This window comes from Erinaceus europaeus, chromosome 7 (genome assembly GCF_950295315.1).
Source record: "Erinaceus europaeus chromosome 7, mEriEur2.1, whole genome shotgun sequence".
Classification (NCBI taxonomy): domain Eukaryota; kingdom Metazoa; phylum Chordata; class Mammalia; order Eulipotyphla; family Erinaceidae; genus Erinaceus; species Erinaceus europaeus.
Window position 1 is genome coordinate 117,222,211 of NC_080168.1, and position 15,706 is coordinate 117,237,916.

Genomic DNA, 15,706 nt, shown 5'->3' on the forward strand with positions numbered 1-15,706 from the left:
AAAGGAAGGACGGAAGGATGACGTGCCTTGCTGGAGACCTTGTGGCTTGGGCGGTGGCACAGCGGTACAACTTTGGACTTACAAGCATGAAGTTTTGGGTTCGATCCCTAGTACCTCATAAGCTAGAGTGCTGCTCTGGCTATCATCTTTCTATCTCATGACGTAAATCAAATCAATGCAATAACTTTTATTTTTCTCTTTAATAAAGAAACAAGTGTCTTCATACACCTGTCAAAGCTCGGGCTGCGGGGGGCGGGGCTCGCTCATCTTATCTAGTGCGCATGTCCAGCGCGGCTCTGGGGGCGGGGCTAGAGGGCACGCGCGTGGAATTGTGGGGAAGCTCTGGGAGGCGGGGCAGGGCGGCGTGCGGCGGCTGCTACGGCGGCAGCGCTCGGTAACGGTCGGCTGAGGCCGGGCGGCTCTGCGTCGCAGCTGCCGTGAGGGGAACCTTTTGGGGGTCTCCAGGCAGGAGGAGGAGCGCGCCGTCGCTGTTGGGTGAGGACGCGGAGCGAACAGGAGGGGCGACGAGGCGCGGCGGCGTCCCGGGAACCTGGTCCCGCGCGGCCAGGTGGCGTCCGGGAAGATGCGCGGGGTCGCGGTCGCAGCCTCGGGGCGAAGCCGGCGGCGGCGGCGGCGGGCGCCCCCTTCCGGCGGGCTGTGCCAGTTCTCGCGTGAAGTGGCCCCGCCTCCGCGACGCAGGTCCGGAAACTTCCGGGCACCTGCGTGGACCCCGCGGGTGATGGACGCGGGCGAGGTTCGGGCGGCCGGGCGGCTCACACAGCGCGCCCGCCACAGGCTTTTGACCCGGCGCCCAGGCGCTTGCGATCCGTTTGGATCCTGAGGTGCGGCCTCTGCAGCCGGCACCTCTCTGGGCGGAACCGAGCCCCGTCCTCGCGCTTGCTGCCGCCGAGCCTGTGTATCCTCCCCTCCCCTCCCCCCCTTTTTAAAAAATAGTTTGCAGTTCCCTGTGGGCACTGCTTTTCGGGCAAAGCTTGCTGGAGTTCGTATTTACTTTTTTCCTTTTTAATTTTCTTCATTGGGACTAATGGTCGGCCGTAAATACAGTCGTCGGTGCGCGAGTGCAGTTCGTCGGTTTCCTGCCGGACACCGCACCCCCAGCCCAGGTCGCCCTCCCGCCCGCTCAGCGCCGCCGCCGCGCTCTGCCGTGTGTCTTCCTCCCCGCGCTCGCTCTCTCGCTCTCTCGCTCTCTCTCACGAGTCTGTCTATTCATGAGGAAGATAGGAGGAGAGAGAGCGAGCGAGAACCAGACATCACTCGGGTGACCTCCCGCTTGAGAGCCCAGGGCGCCATCCACTGCGCCACCTCCCGGCCGCTCCGCCGCTGTCTGTCTGTCTGTCTGTCTGTCCGTCCGTCCGTCCGTGAGTGGGCTCGTCCCCAGAGTCTCCCTTCTCTTTCTGGCCGCCCTCCCTGGACACGATTCCTGCGGCCTCCAGCCTCTCACCCACGAGGGCAGTGAGGGCGGCTTCGCCGTGCTGCCGGGAGGAGCGCCCACCCGTCCCAGTGTGACTTCCTCCTCCTCTCTCCTCCTCCTGTCTCCCTTTCTCCCCTTTCTCAGGGTCTTCATCGGAGACGGTTTCCGTGAGAGAGAGGCCCCCCCCCCATCTCTCCCGGTGCTTCTGCCTCGAGCCCCCTCGTGTCCGTGCGCGTCTTGCTGTCTTTCTTCCCCGGCATTAGTTTTCTGTCTCCGCACCCCCCCCCCCCCCCGTTGTCACGGGGACTGAGGTATAGCCTCCTCCAGTCTTTTTTCAGCAATTAATTTTGCGGGACGCCAAGTGCAGGGACCGGCTGTAAGGATCCCGGTTCGAGCCCCCGGCTCCCCACCTGCAGGGGAGTCGCTTCACGGGCAGTGAAGCAGGTCTGCAGGTGTCTGTCTGTCTCTCCCCCTCTCTGTCTTCCCCTCCCCTCTCCATTTCTCTCTGTCCTATCCAACAACAATGATAACAGTAATAATTACAAAAATGATGAACAACAAGGGCAACAAAAGGGAATAAATAGCTTCCAGGAGCAGTGGATTCGTAATTGAGGCACTGAGCCCCAGCAATAACCCTGGAGGCCAAAAAAAAAAAAAAGTATTAGCAAACACAGGAGAACACCAGCGCATCGCTCTGGCACATGCAGTGCTGGGAATGGAACTCAAGACCTCGAGCTTTGCCCACTGCACCACATCCTGGGCTGCAGCGTGTTCAGATCTTAGGTTATAGATCCCACCGTTTTGTATCCACCTTTCTATTTTCAGTCCTCTGTAACTGCTTACTGGATACCTCCTCCTGCTGTCTCCTTGGCCCTCAAATTGAGCGTATTTTCCACCAAAATAATCAGTCCTGCCAGTTGTCCTTCAGTTCTGAAGCCTTTTTTAAACTTGCGCTTCTTGTCTCAGATGGGTGGCATCCCTGATTTTGCTGGGCACCTGATGTCAAGATACTGAATCTTTCTTTGCTCTCCTGTTCCTCTGTCGAGTCCTGAGTGCCCCTTGTTTTACTTACACTTGCACCTCGTTTCCAGACTGTAGTTAGAGCTCGTGGGCTGGCATCTTGAGATCTTCCTTCTCTGTCGTCTCCCTCCCTGTTGATCTCTCATTCTGCCTGCTCACTTCTTCCTGTTACTTACTTAGGTGGTCTCTAATAAAAACCACCCTAACGTTTTGATACTTTCTCTGTCTCCTTTTGTCTAAAAAAAAAAAAGTCTGCCTGGGGTGGTGAGATCATGCAGGTGTGAAATCCCACGAGAAACCCTGGAGGCAAAATCAGTCCGTCAGTCCGTCAGTCCCTATGTGAATAATAGGCAGCCAAGGAGATGGCTCAGCAGTAGAAAGTAGCACCAGTGTGTCTGCGGCCCGGAGATACATCAGAGTGGAGCCATGCTCTAACCTCTCTCTTTAAAGGAAGCAAAAACATGTTTTCTTTTTGCAGCCAGAGGTTTTGCTGGGGCTTGAGTGCCTGCCTGTACAACCACCACCACTCCCTCCGCCTTTTGTGAAGCTTCTTGCCCCGCAGGTGGGAGCCAGAGCTTTGAACTTAGGTCCTCATGCATGGTCATTGGTATACCACTGCTTAGCCACCAAAACGGATGTTTTCTTCACCATCAGTTTAGACCCTCCTACCAGTGTGTAGTGGCTATTTGTGAAAGTGATTTAAAAATCATTAAGGGTTGAGTGGTGGCTCACTTGGTAAGGTGCACACATTATGATGGAGGGCCCTGGGTCAGGTCCTCTGTCCTCACCTGTAAGGGGTCGCTTCACAAGGGCCGGAGCAGTGCTGCAGGTCTCTCCTTTAGCTTTCTCTGTCTCTCACTGTCAAAAAAAGAGATAGACAGAAGAGGGGGATAAGCCACTGGGAATGGTAAAGTCCTTACACAGGCCCCAGTGATAACCCTGGTGACAAAAGTAAATAAATGAAAATGTAAATCATTACTCAGGTTAAAAAAAAAAAGCCAAATAATTTTATTTCATTCTTTTCAGGTTGCTTGGTCAAACCTTTGCCAGCTATCATGATGTCAACAAATAAAGCCATTGAATTACAACTTCAGGTGAAGCAAAATGCGGAAGAATTACAAGACTTTATGAGAGATTTAGAAAATTGGGAAAAAGATATTAAACAAAAGGATATGGAACTAAGAAGACAGAATGGTGTTCCTGAAGAGGTAGGTTTCTTCATTAAATTCCTGATTTAGTGTTCAGGAAAGCTATTCACTTAAAATAGAGCACAGCTTCTAAAAATGTGAAAACAACACTGAAGTGACTCCTTTATTGTCAACATTAAAAGAGTTCTATTTTTTAAAACTCTTTGTAATACTTGTATTGAGTGTGTTAAAATAGTTTGAGGCTGAGTGAATAGTTACAAGAGAATGACCATGTGATGATTCTTAAAGGTAGGTGAATTGTCTCATGAGCATATGTTAGTTATATGCAGTTGTTTAGTGCCATTTCAAAATAATATTTAAAAATACTTTATTAATTTTGGATAGAGGCAGAAGTTGAAAGGGAAGAGGAGATGGTGGGGGTGAGGGCAGGGAGAGGGAGGGAGAGAGACAGACAGACAGACATGCACCTGAACACTGCTTCACCACTCGGAGCGTCCCCCTTGCAGGTGGGGACACGATTGAGCCCAGGCCCTTACACACTGTAATGTGTTTGCTTAACCAGGTGGGCCAGCACCTAGCCCCTAAAAATGGTTTTTAAGATATATTTCATTTGTTTTGTTTTAATGAGAGCGACAGCTAGAGAGACCAGAGCACGCCTCAGCTCTGGCTTACGTTGGTGCAGGGGTTGAACCTGGGACTTTGAAAAGTCTTTTTGCATAACCAATATGCTATCTTTCCTGGCCTACTGAATGGCAACTAGAATTTAGATTGTACCTAGGTTCAACCAAATGTTTTTCTTAAGACAGAGCGTATTTTCTGGGCTTCCCCGCCTCCATCTGACTTTTTTCAGCTAGAGCAAAACAGATACAGAGCAGAAAGAAACCACATTACTTAAAGTAATAATAACAACAACAACAATAATAGTAATGGAAACCCCATTATGGAAACTATGAGATGCAGCCAGACTTAGATCTCTGTTGTGGTGGTGCCCATGATTAGATTTTTCTAAAGGTACATAATGATTTGGAAGCAGTTCATTTTGCCATGGTTCTGCTGTCAGTTCGTTTTACTAAGACTGAAGATAAGGTAGTTTCTGAAGTTTTAGTTTAGGATTGTCAATTAAATGTATAGCAAGAATAAAATTTTCTTGTGACTGAATAATATTCAACATTCATTAAAGGGTAAATTAAACATCTCAAGCTTAAATTGTTTGTTAGTCATGATGATGGTAAATTGGTATTTTAAACACTTGAAAGTTAATTTTAAAATTGCTTACTTGAAGATAAAATTTAGTGATAAAATACTAGTTAAGGAAAAAGTAATAGAACAGTGCCTGAACTTTGTGTTTCCTTTTCTCCTCAGAAGTTACCCCCTATCCGAAATGAGAATTACAGGAAAAAGAAGAAAGGCAAAGCTAAACAGTCATCTAAAAAAACCAAAGATGAGAACACAAAAAACCGAATAAAATCATATGATTATGAGGCATGGGCAAAACTTGATGTGGTAAGTCAGTCTAGTTAAGTGCTTTCTTAGTGCTTGAGTAAAATTTTCTTGACATTAGCTGAGAGTCATGGCTAAGCTGCAAGGGTTTGGGGAGCTCCCAACTACTTCTTTCCTGGCTTTGAGTCACGGATTACAGCTTTTGATCATTTATAAGTGGAGTGACCCTGAGTGAGTTAACTTGAAAGAATTAAGTGAAAAGCATGAGTTAGACCTACTCTGCAGGCTGTGAGGGTCAGGAACTAATGGTGCTCTGCAAGCAAGCAGTTTCTGTTGTTTTATAAAATAAGAGATTTCTTTCTTTCTTTTTTTTTGTTTTCTTTCTTTGATTCTTTCTTTTTCTTTCTCTCTCTCTCTCTCTCTCTCTTTTTTTTTTTTTTTTTTTTTTTAACAAAAGACACCAGAGCACTGCTCAGCTCTGGTGGATGGTGATGCTGCAGATTGAACCTGTGGCCTCAGCCTCAGGCATGAAGGTCTTTTCCACAGCCTTTATGCTGTTTCCCAGCCCCTCAGAAGAGGTTTGTTTTTGTTTTTTGCCTTTCTCTGCTGTTGATAACTACTTGTATTAGTTTGGGGTTATTTGCATATTTCTCTTTTTTTATTTAGCATTGGTTTACAGTATTACAGGATTTTAGGAAGTACAGTTCCACAGGGGTGTGTGTGTGTGTGTGTGTGTGTGTGTGTGTGTGTGTGTGTGTACAACTCATCACACCTACCACTAAAGTTCCTGTGCCATCACACCAGTCGGAACCCTCTGTCTTCCTCTCCTCCTCCCCCCCCAACCACCAAAGTTTCACAAAGTCTGAAAATAAGTTTGGTTACTATTATTATACTTTGAAAATTCATTATTTTAGAGCTCTGTATTTCACACTTGAGTGAAACCATCTGGTAGTTTTCTTTCTTGTCTTTACTTAGCATAGTCACCTCCAGTTACTTCTATTTTATCCTGAATGGCATAGTGTCCTTATTTTTTAAAGATTTATTAATGAGAATTGCAAATAGAGAACCAGAGCATCACTCTGGCTCATGGAATGCTGGAACTCAAACTTAGAACCCAATACTTGAGTATCCAGTGCTTCGTCCACAGCACCACCTCCCAGGCTAGTGTCATTTTTAAAAAGAAAAAAAAATTGTATTTTCTTATTGGAGAGAGACTGCCAGAAATCGACACACCTGCAGCACTGCTTCACCTCTCACAAACCTTTCCCCCTGCAGGTGGGGGCTGGGGGCTCAAACCCAGGTCCTTGCTCATAGTAACATGTGCGCTCAAGCAGGTGCACTAGCACTTGGCCCCTAGTGTCATCTTTTTTTAAATGACTGAATAGTCGTTTTTGAGTATATATTTCATAGCTTTGTTATCTAGTCATGTGTTCATGGACATACGGATTAATTCTATGTGTTGGCTGTTGTGAATAGTGCTTCTGTGAACATAGGGGTGCACATATATATCCTTTTGAATTAATGATTTAGTGTTCTCTAGATGCAGGCCAAGTCGTGGGATACACCTTTCTCTTAATGTCAAGCTAGATCTCCCTAGTTGCTGGTGATTTAGGGTTATTTGTAATTTCTGTTGGCTTAGCTTACTTTAGTTCAAAATCAGATTCTTTTAAGTGATTTGGATCCCAATTTTCTAAACAAAGGTACAGTTTTCTTTGAATATAATCTTTAAAAAGTCAGAAGTTGTAGACGGGATGGATTACTCAGTGCATTAGAACAAAGACTTGTACACTTGCAAGCCTCTGCTTGTACCACTGTATGCCAGAGCTGAGTAGTGCTCTGGTCTCTTGCTCTCTCACAGAAATGAAATAAATCTTTTAAAGAAGAGAGAGTGGGGCAGGGGCAGGGACAGTGGCAGGGTAGATAGCATAATGGTTATGCAAACGGACTGTCATGTCTAAGGCTCTGTAGTCTCAGGTTCAACCCTCCACACCACCATAAACCAGAGCTGAGAAAAGAGGGTTGCTTTATAGGCCTTAAGGTCCTTAAAGTCTAACAATCTTGGTTCTCTTGAGTGTACTTTAAATCCTTATTTAACATTGCCAATGAACTCCTGGTCATTGGGACTCGTAGGCCTTTTACTCCACAGTAGTTAAGTTACTAAGCCCTGTTTCTAGTCACGAAATATCACCAAACATCTAAATCAAGACCAGATATTACTCAGTCGTTTGTATTAATTGATTCATTCATCTTCTGACCTGCTAATCCCTGTTCTAGACCTTGGGTGGTTGGAGTCTGTTCCAGGAAATCAGGGCACAAGGCAAGAACCAATGCTGATACAATACCCTACCGTCAGAGGGTGTGCCTACCTTTTCTCCGCTCATACACTCACTTTGGGACATACAGCTATATGTGTATGTAATGCAGCTAACATGATAGTTAGCCTAACATATCAGCTAGCCTAATGTATGTCTTTGGTGTGTGAGAGGAAACTGAGGTACCCAGAGAAAACTCATGCAGACATAGGGAGAATGTGTAAATTCTACACAAAAAAGGATCTAGCCAAGAACCCATATTTTTTCTCATCATTGTTATAAAATGAGGCATTATTATTTGAGGACCTGCGTACTTAAAAATATTTATTTATTAATGAGAGAACCAGAGCATCACACTGGTATATATGATACCAGGGATTGAACTTGGGGTCTTAGGTCCTCAAGGTTAGCACTCTAGTACAGCCTTCTGGGCCTTGAGAATGTCATTCTTTTTAATGGTCATCTGATTATGAGCTTTGTTTTCCTTCCGATTTCAGGACAGTATCCTTGATGAGCTTGACAAAGAAGAAAGTACTCATGATTCTGTGTCTCAGGAATCTGAGTCAGAAGAAGATGGAATTCATGTAGATTCACAGAAGGCTCTTGCCCTAAAAGAAAAGGTACTCTGTAGCTTAGCTTAGACTCCTGCAGGTCTCAGATACATAAAATATGATGAGGACTTCATCAGCATAGTTTAGGCTCCATTAAACTTGTAAGCTGCTGGTTAAATCCCCGTCAAGTTAGATGTAGGTACTCTGGAACCAGCCCACCTGGCATCAGATCCCGTAACAAGCTCTTTAAATTGCTTGGACTTTTTTTTCTTATGTATAAAATAAAATTAATATTCTTACTAAATTTGAGTGGGTTATTGTGATTGTTAAGTGAACTACTGTCTGCAAAGTACTTTGGATCATGCAGACCGTTATTCCCAGGCTTTTAGTTGTAATCTAAAATCTGTGATTTTAAGAGTTCTGTATCCCAGTACTGTATCCCAGTCTATAGCAGAGGCCATCTTTGGTTTCCTTTTTCAGAGCAAACAGCATCTTTAATACCTTTAAAATATTTCCACAGGCTATTCTTTATTAAAAAACATTTTATCTCTATTTCATTTATTGGATAGAGACAGCCAGAAATCTAGAAGGAAGGGGGGGGGGTAGAGAGGAAGAGAAACAGAGAGACACCTGCAGCCCTGCTTCACCATTCGTGAAGCTTTCCCCCTGCAGGTGGGGACCAGGGACTAGAACTTGGGTCCTTGCACATTGTAACATGTGTGCTCAATCAGATGTGCCACCACCCAGCCTCAGGCAATTCTTATTATCAATAAAAGTTTGTAATGCTAGAGCATTTGCTAACTTTCTGCCATGATTCTCTGGTGAATTTTAGTTCCCATAAAAAGATGATTTTGCTTAGCTCTCCTGTCTTTCCTGTTAACCTTGATCACACAACTCAAGAGTTAGGAAGAGATATATGATATTGAAAGAAAGTAAATTTGGAGTTCTGTATCAGTGTGTCTCTGACTCCTCTGCTTTTTCAGGGCAACAAATACTTCAAACAAGGAAAATATGACGAAGCAGTTGAGTGCTACACTAAAGGCATGACTGCGGACCCATATAACCCTGTACTGCCAACTAACAGGGCATCAGCATACTTTAGGTTGAAAAAGTAAGGAAGCTCTGACATATACCTGTCTTTCATAATAAAGAATGTGTGTGAAAGGTTGGAAACATTATTTTCTACAGTAGGCTTTCATAGGTCATTCCCTTTTATTGAATTTAAGACATTTTAAATAGTTGTTCAAAACCAGGCTCTCATCCCCTTTTTTTGGATGAGTTACTTTTAAAAAAATACGTATTTATTTAATTTGACAGGACAGAGAGAAATTGAGAGGGGAGGGGGAAATAGGGAGAGAGACAACTGCTGTTTCACTGTTCATGCAGCTTTCCCACTGCTGGAAGGGACTGGAGGCTCGAACCCAGGTCCTTGTGCGTGGTAACGTGTGCGCTCATCTGAGTGCCGCTGCCCAGCCCCTCATAGTTGTCTTTATAAGGTATTCACTTTAAAAATCAAGCATCACTGTTCTTTACCCAACTCGCATAAGAAGTTAGCTAGGTGAACATTTTTAGGAGTTGATTTGCTTCTACTGTTTTTGAAAAAATCCTTTATCTGCTGTATAACCTAGAGAACTTTGAATTTGGTTGGCTGAAAGCAATGTTCTACCATCCATTCCTCTGTTTCTTTGCTTGTTTTCCTCTCTTCCTCCCTCCCTCCTCTACCCCCTCCCACTTTTCTTTGCTGAACGAGAACCTCACACGTGTGTGACTTCACTGCTCCCAGTCTGCTTTTTTCATTCAGATAGGTAGAAAGGAGGAGAGAAACACCACAGCCTCAGACTTTCCCCCAGTGTGACTGCACCAGTCGTATGGTACAGGGACCTGAATTTAGGCCAGTTGCATGGCAGCTTACCCCGTGAATGTTGATATCTCTCCAGTTCAGTCCTGTAAAAATTTTTTTTAAATATATACCTTTAAGTCAAACTGATCCTTTTACATACTTAATGTTGAAAACTATAAATGTGTTATGATGTTATAAGCAAGATTGACCTATCATAATTTTTTTAAAAGGCAAATACTGTTAAAAAAAAGATATTTTAGTTACTGGAAATACAAAATATATTTTTGTCTGAATTTTCAGTAAATAGTATATGTCTCTGTCTTTGAGACTTATAATATTAGCATCTTAACCAATTTTTGTTGTTAATTCATATCTACAATCTTCTGGGTTGTCAGACAAGTAAGTCATGGCACATTTTTGATAGAAAAACACTTCATGACTTCTCTGACAACCTAATAGTATATGTACTATGAAAAAATAATTTTAGCTAAAACCAAATAGGCTTAGCGTCTGGTTTAAAAACTAGATCATTAATGTTACCTTTTGATTAATGTTATTTTTTAAAGAATATTTTTATTTATTACTGGATAGAGACAGAAACTGAGAGGGGAGGGGAAGGTAGAAAGGGAAAGAGGCAGAGAGACACACGCCTGCAGCCCTGTCTCACCATTTGTGAAGCTTTCCTTGCAGGTGGGGACCAGGGGCTTGAACCCCCATCCTTGTGCACTGTAATAGGCTTAGTCAGGTGCACCACTGCCTGGTCCCCATTTATGTTATTTATGAAATTATCTTGGTTCTCCTTTCCATATCCTAGCCCTTGTCACCTATCTTAGTGTCCTTTTGGAAATGTCTTGGTGTTCTTGGAGTTTTGTTTATTGGTGTAAGACTTTTAGAATCATCTTGTCATATTCTTTGAAAATCTCTTTTGTGAAAGTTTTTTGCATGTTCTTTTAAAAAAAATTGTTTATTAATGAGAAAGATAGGAGAGAAAGAACCAGACATAGGGCTGGTGTGGCACGTACCTGCTTGAACACAAATGTTCTAGTGTGTAAGGACCCAGGCTTGAGCCCCTGTCCCCACCTGCAGAGGGAGAACTTTGTAAGTGATGTAGCAGTGTTGCAGGTGTTTTTGTCCATTTCTGTGTCCCCTATCCTCTCAATTTCTGACTTTCCCAGTAAAGACAATTAAAAAAAAATTAAAAAGAAAGAAAGAACCAGACATCACTCATGGTACATGTGCTGCCAGGGATCAAACTTGGGACCTCACGCTTGAGATTCTTAATGCTTTATCCACTGCACCACCTCCCGGCCCACAACATTTTGTTTTGCATTTGTAGATAAGTTTATAAAGAATTATGTTGTTACAGTTTTGTGCCTCATTTAGATCAATATACAGTGTCTCCATATACATTTTTTTGTGTTGCATTTTTCTATTAAAAAAAAAAAAAGGTTAGGGGCCCGGCGGTGGTGCACTGGGTTAAGCATGCATAGTAGGAAGTATAAAAACCCACATAAGAATCCCAGTTTGAGCCCCTGGCTCCTCACCTGTGTGTGTGTGGGGTTGCTTCACAAGCCGTGAAGCAGGTCTCTAGGTTGTCTTTCTCTCTCCCTTTCTATCTTCCCCTCCTTAATTTCTCTCTGTCCTACCAAAAAAAAAAAAAATTGAAAAAATGGCCACAGGAGCAGTGGATTCACATTGCAGGCATCAAGCCCCAGTGATAACTCTGGAGGCAAAAATAAATTAATTTAAAAAGAAAAGTCTTCTATGGCTGTGATAGTATTTCCCAGAAAAAAAAAATCATCATTTAAATCCCCTTATGTTTCATTTATGTTCTTCCCAGTGATAATTGTTCAGTCTTAGCCCTATAATAAACAGCTGATAATAAATTATAAATGTATATGAGAGGTTAAGGGAAAAAAAGGGTCTTGTGCCCATCTTTTGTTCTACATACACAGCTGATCTTGAGTCAAGCTGCCGTCTTGCTCACTTTTATTATTTATAGCATGTCTCTCAGTTGGAGCTTTCTTTTTCTTTTGCCACAAGTCATTGCTGCGGCTCAGTGCCTGTATATGACTCTGTTCCTTCTACTTCTGTGGCTGTTTCCTCCCTCCCTTCCTTCTTGGATAGAGATGAGTGAGAGAGACAGAAAGAAGAGAAGCCTGCAGCTCACTGCTCTTGAAACTTTCCCCCTGTAAGTGAGGACCAAGGCCTTGAACTCTGGTCCTTGCTTGTGGTAACATACATGCTCTACTTGGTGAGCTGGCACCCTAGCCCCTGTTGAGAGTTTTCTAGGTCTGCCATTATGTCATCTGAGACTGTCACTTTGTTTTTCCCTTTGCAGTCTCCTAACTCTTCATTTTTTGAGTTTTAAAGGCCAGGCTCCCTACTGACATAATACTGAGAAATAGCAGCGACTTTAAAGGGAGCTCTACTTACACCCCACCAACAACGATCTTTGCTTTGTGTTGACTAAACTGAAGAGGTGGGAAGCAACCCTTCAGTTGGGAAGCAAATTCCCTTTTCCAGGAGTTCCAGGGAAAATAAATTTTTTTTTTTGAAGATCTGATTTAACAAATGATCTTTACTGACTTCGTGTAATTACACATTTTTAATTGCAGGTTTGCTGTTGCAGAGTCAGATTGTAATTTAGCAATTGCCTTGAATAGAAGTTACACAAAAGCTTATTCAAGACGAGGTGCTACACGTTTTGCTTTAGAAAAACTAGAGGATGCCAAAAAAGGTAATACTTTTCCAGGTCATTGTCTAATTTGGTTTGTTTTTGTTGTCACCAGGGCTTCATCACTGTGAGCTAACGTTTTCAAACAGACAGAGACAGAGAGGGAAAGATGCTGTAGCACAACTTCTTCCGGTTCATTGGAGGCCAGGTTTGATCCTGAGTTGTGTGCTTGACAAATCAGGCACACTGTCCAGGTGAACTATCTTGCCGACTCAGTTTTGTTTTGTTCTGGTGGCGTTGGGGAATGAATTCAGGGTTTCATACATGCTTGAAGCCTCTGAGCCTCCCTCTGCTTCCTCTCTTTTCCCACCATTCTTTAGTTCAGGGAGAGGGGAAGTAGGAGAGAGCAACACCTCAGCCCTGTTCCACCATCCATGGAGCTCTTCCCTGAGTGCTGTCCATGGTAGTTCCAAATGGTGCTGTGACTTGAACCCAGAGCTTAATGTTTGTCAAGACACCCAGTAACTACCATGTGAGCTATCTCTAGCCCCATGCAGTTCCTTAAGTATTGTAATTTAACAGATGCTATTCAAAGAATACATAACCACAGCTACTACCTTCAGAGAGTTCTCTTTGCTTATTGTATTTTATTTATCTATTGCATAAAGACAGTTGCCGAGAGGGGAGAGGGAGATACAGAGGGAAAGAAGGAAGGAAGGAAGGAAGGAAGGAAGGAAGGAAGGAAGGAAGGAAGGAAGGAAGGAAGGAAAAAAGAAGAGAAAAGAGAAAAGAAAGAGAGAAAGGCAGGCAACTATAGCACTGCTTCACTGGGGGCCATGACTTGAACCTGGGGTCATGTGCATTCTAACATGTGCTCTGCTGGATACACTGCCACCGGTTCCACATGTTCTCTATTTTAGTTACGCACAGTTTTGTAGTATGAAAGGTAGCTTGATAATTTGGGAAGACATTCCTTGTTTGTCATTCCACTGTGGATTGTGGTGTTACCAGGGACAGACTACCTGTTTTCTTTGCTTTTAGTTTCTCTTCTATAAAAACAGGCATTAAAACAGCTTGTTGACTCTTGTTGTGAAGCTAGAAAGTATGCATAGAAAACTCAACGCATTTTCATTTGTGAAGTCTGAACTTTTTTTTTTTTTAATATTTCTTCCTTTTTGTTGCCCTTGTTTTATAGTTGTAGTTGTTATTGTTGTTGATGCCATTCGTTGTTGGAAAGGGCAGGGATAAATGGAGAGAGGAGGGGGGAGAGGAAGATAGACATCTGCAGACCTGCTTCACTGCCTGTGAAGCAACTCCCCTGCAGGTGGGGAGCTGGGGGCTCGAACCGGGATCCTTACGCCAGTGCTTTGTGCCATGTGTGCTTAAACCGCTGAGCTACCGCCCGACTCCCAAGTCTGAACTTTTTACTGTTGTGCAAAATAGCTTTGTGTAGTATAAATTAAAAATATTTAAAAAATAACCAAAACTGTTTTCACAAGAGAAAACTATTTTCACACAAAACTATTTTCACACCAGAACATTGCTCAGCTCTGGCATAAGGTGGTGCTGGGGATGGTACCTATTCCTGAACTTAGGGCATGAAAGTCTGGTGTGCTGTTGCTTCACTCGCAGTCCTAAATCTTAAAGTCTAAGCAAAGTTGCTGTCTAATAAGATTCTGTTTCTTCTTGGTTTTTGTAACATACAATTCTTAATAGCAAGTAAAAGCAATCCCCTTCTGAGACCGGTGGACACAGGTGGTTTTTATTTATTTTTATTTATTTATTTTAATTTTTAATATTTATTTATTTTCCCTTTTGTTGCCCTTGTTTTTTTATTGTTGTTGTAGTTATTGTTGTTATTGATGTCATTGTTGTTGGATAGGACAGCAAGAAATGGAGAGAGGAGGGGAAGACAGAGAGAGGGAGAGAAAGACACCTGCAGACCTGCTTCAACGCTTGTGAAGTGATTCCCCTGCAGGTGGGGAGCTGGGGGCTCGAACTGGGATTCTTAACACCGGTCCTTGCGCTTTGCACCATGTGTACTTAACCTGCTGCGCTACCACCCCACTCCCCACAGGTGGTTTTTATCACAAGATTCTCTCAGGATGTTGAATGGAGAAAGCCCAGTATCCTAATGTTAGTATATCTTAAGTTCTGTTTGGTTTTTACCATAGGACAGTTGCTAACTTGTCATATTTAGCACGAAATCACTGTTTCATGCAGTGTTTTTATTCATGTCTTTGAGAAAAGTTTGTCTTTTGTTTTACTCAGATTATGAAAAAGTCTTAGAACTGGAACCAAATAACTTCGAGGCAACAAATGAACTAAGGAAAATTAATCAGGTAAACAAACTTTAGTTGTAGAAATTAAGTCAGGGGCTGGGTGATGGTGCACCCAGCAAAGCACACACAGGACAGTGCATAAGGGCCCGGGTTCAAGCCCTTGGTCCTACTCTGCAGGGGGAAGCTTCACAAGTGGTAAAACAATGCTGCAGGTGTCTCTTTTTCCTCTCCCTCTCCGCCCCTCTCAATTTCAGTTTCTATTACAAACAAATAAAATAAATTAGAAAAAAAAACCTGTTCTTTAACCATAAAAAGGCCATTATGTATAGCCATTCTTTTCTCTCTCTTTTTTTTTATTGCTACCAAGATTATCACTGGCATTCAATGCCTGTGCATGAATCCACCCCCCACCCCAAGTTTTACGTTTTTGTCTTTTTCCTTTCTTTTTATTTGATGGGGCAGAGAAATTGGAGGGGAGGAAGGATTGAGAGGGATAGAGAAAGAGACACCTTCAACACTGCTCATGAAGCTTCCTCACTGCAGGTGCAGACCTGGGACTTGAACCCAGGTTGTTGTACTTGACAATGCTTCTGCTCAGCCCCTTAGCTTTTTATTTTATTTTTAATTCGTAGTGGTTTAGTATTGGCTTATAAGTTTATTACATTACGGGGGGGGGGGCAGTTCCACATTGCACCTTCAAAATTCTCTGCCCCTCCCCACCCATTTTTAACTTTTATTTGACATAAAATAGACTTTGTAATACAGCTTATTCAATATAAAAGCATTTCAAGTTTTCATCCTTTAGTTTTACTTAACAATTCACATGTTAGAGTGTATAATGCTCCTTGAAGTTCGTCAGTTCTTTGCACCCTAGAAGGTTAGCCTGGAAACTTCAGGTGTACTGCTTGTTTTCTTTTTTTCCCAGGTGATAGAATTCTTTTTCTCTTGTTTTAAAAATTGTTTTATTATCTTTATTTATTGGGTAGAGAGAGCCAGAAATTGAG

The 15,706-nt window shown here is 43.2% G+C and overlaps 1 protein-coding gene across 4 annotated transcripts in view; it reads left to right on the forward strand.

The window, feature by feature from the left end:
• Positions 1-345: 345 nt before the first annotated feature.
• Positions 346-15,706, forward strand: part of RPAP3 (RNA polymerase II associated protein 3) — a 30,322-nt gene continuing 14,961 nt past the window's right edge. The window contains exons 1-8 of one of the 4 annotated variants that reach the window (XM_060195488.1): positions 346-495; positions 2,931-3,014; positions 3,479-3,660; positions 4,963-5,103; positions 7,850-7,972; positions 8,887-9,014; positions 12,362-12,483; positions 14,692-14,762. In XM_060195488.1, coding sequence (XP_060051471.1) covers positions 3,508-3,660; positions 4,963-5,103; positions 7,850-7,972; positions 8,887-9,014; positions 12,362-12,483; positions 14,692-14,762 — 738 coding nt within the window. In that variant the 5' untranslated portion in view covers positions 346-495; positions 2,931-3,014; positions 3,479-3,507. The other 3 variants (XM_060195490.1, XM_060195489.1, XM_007516217.3) reach the window with 3 other exon arrangements.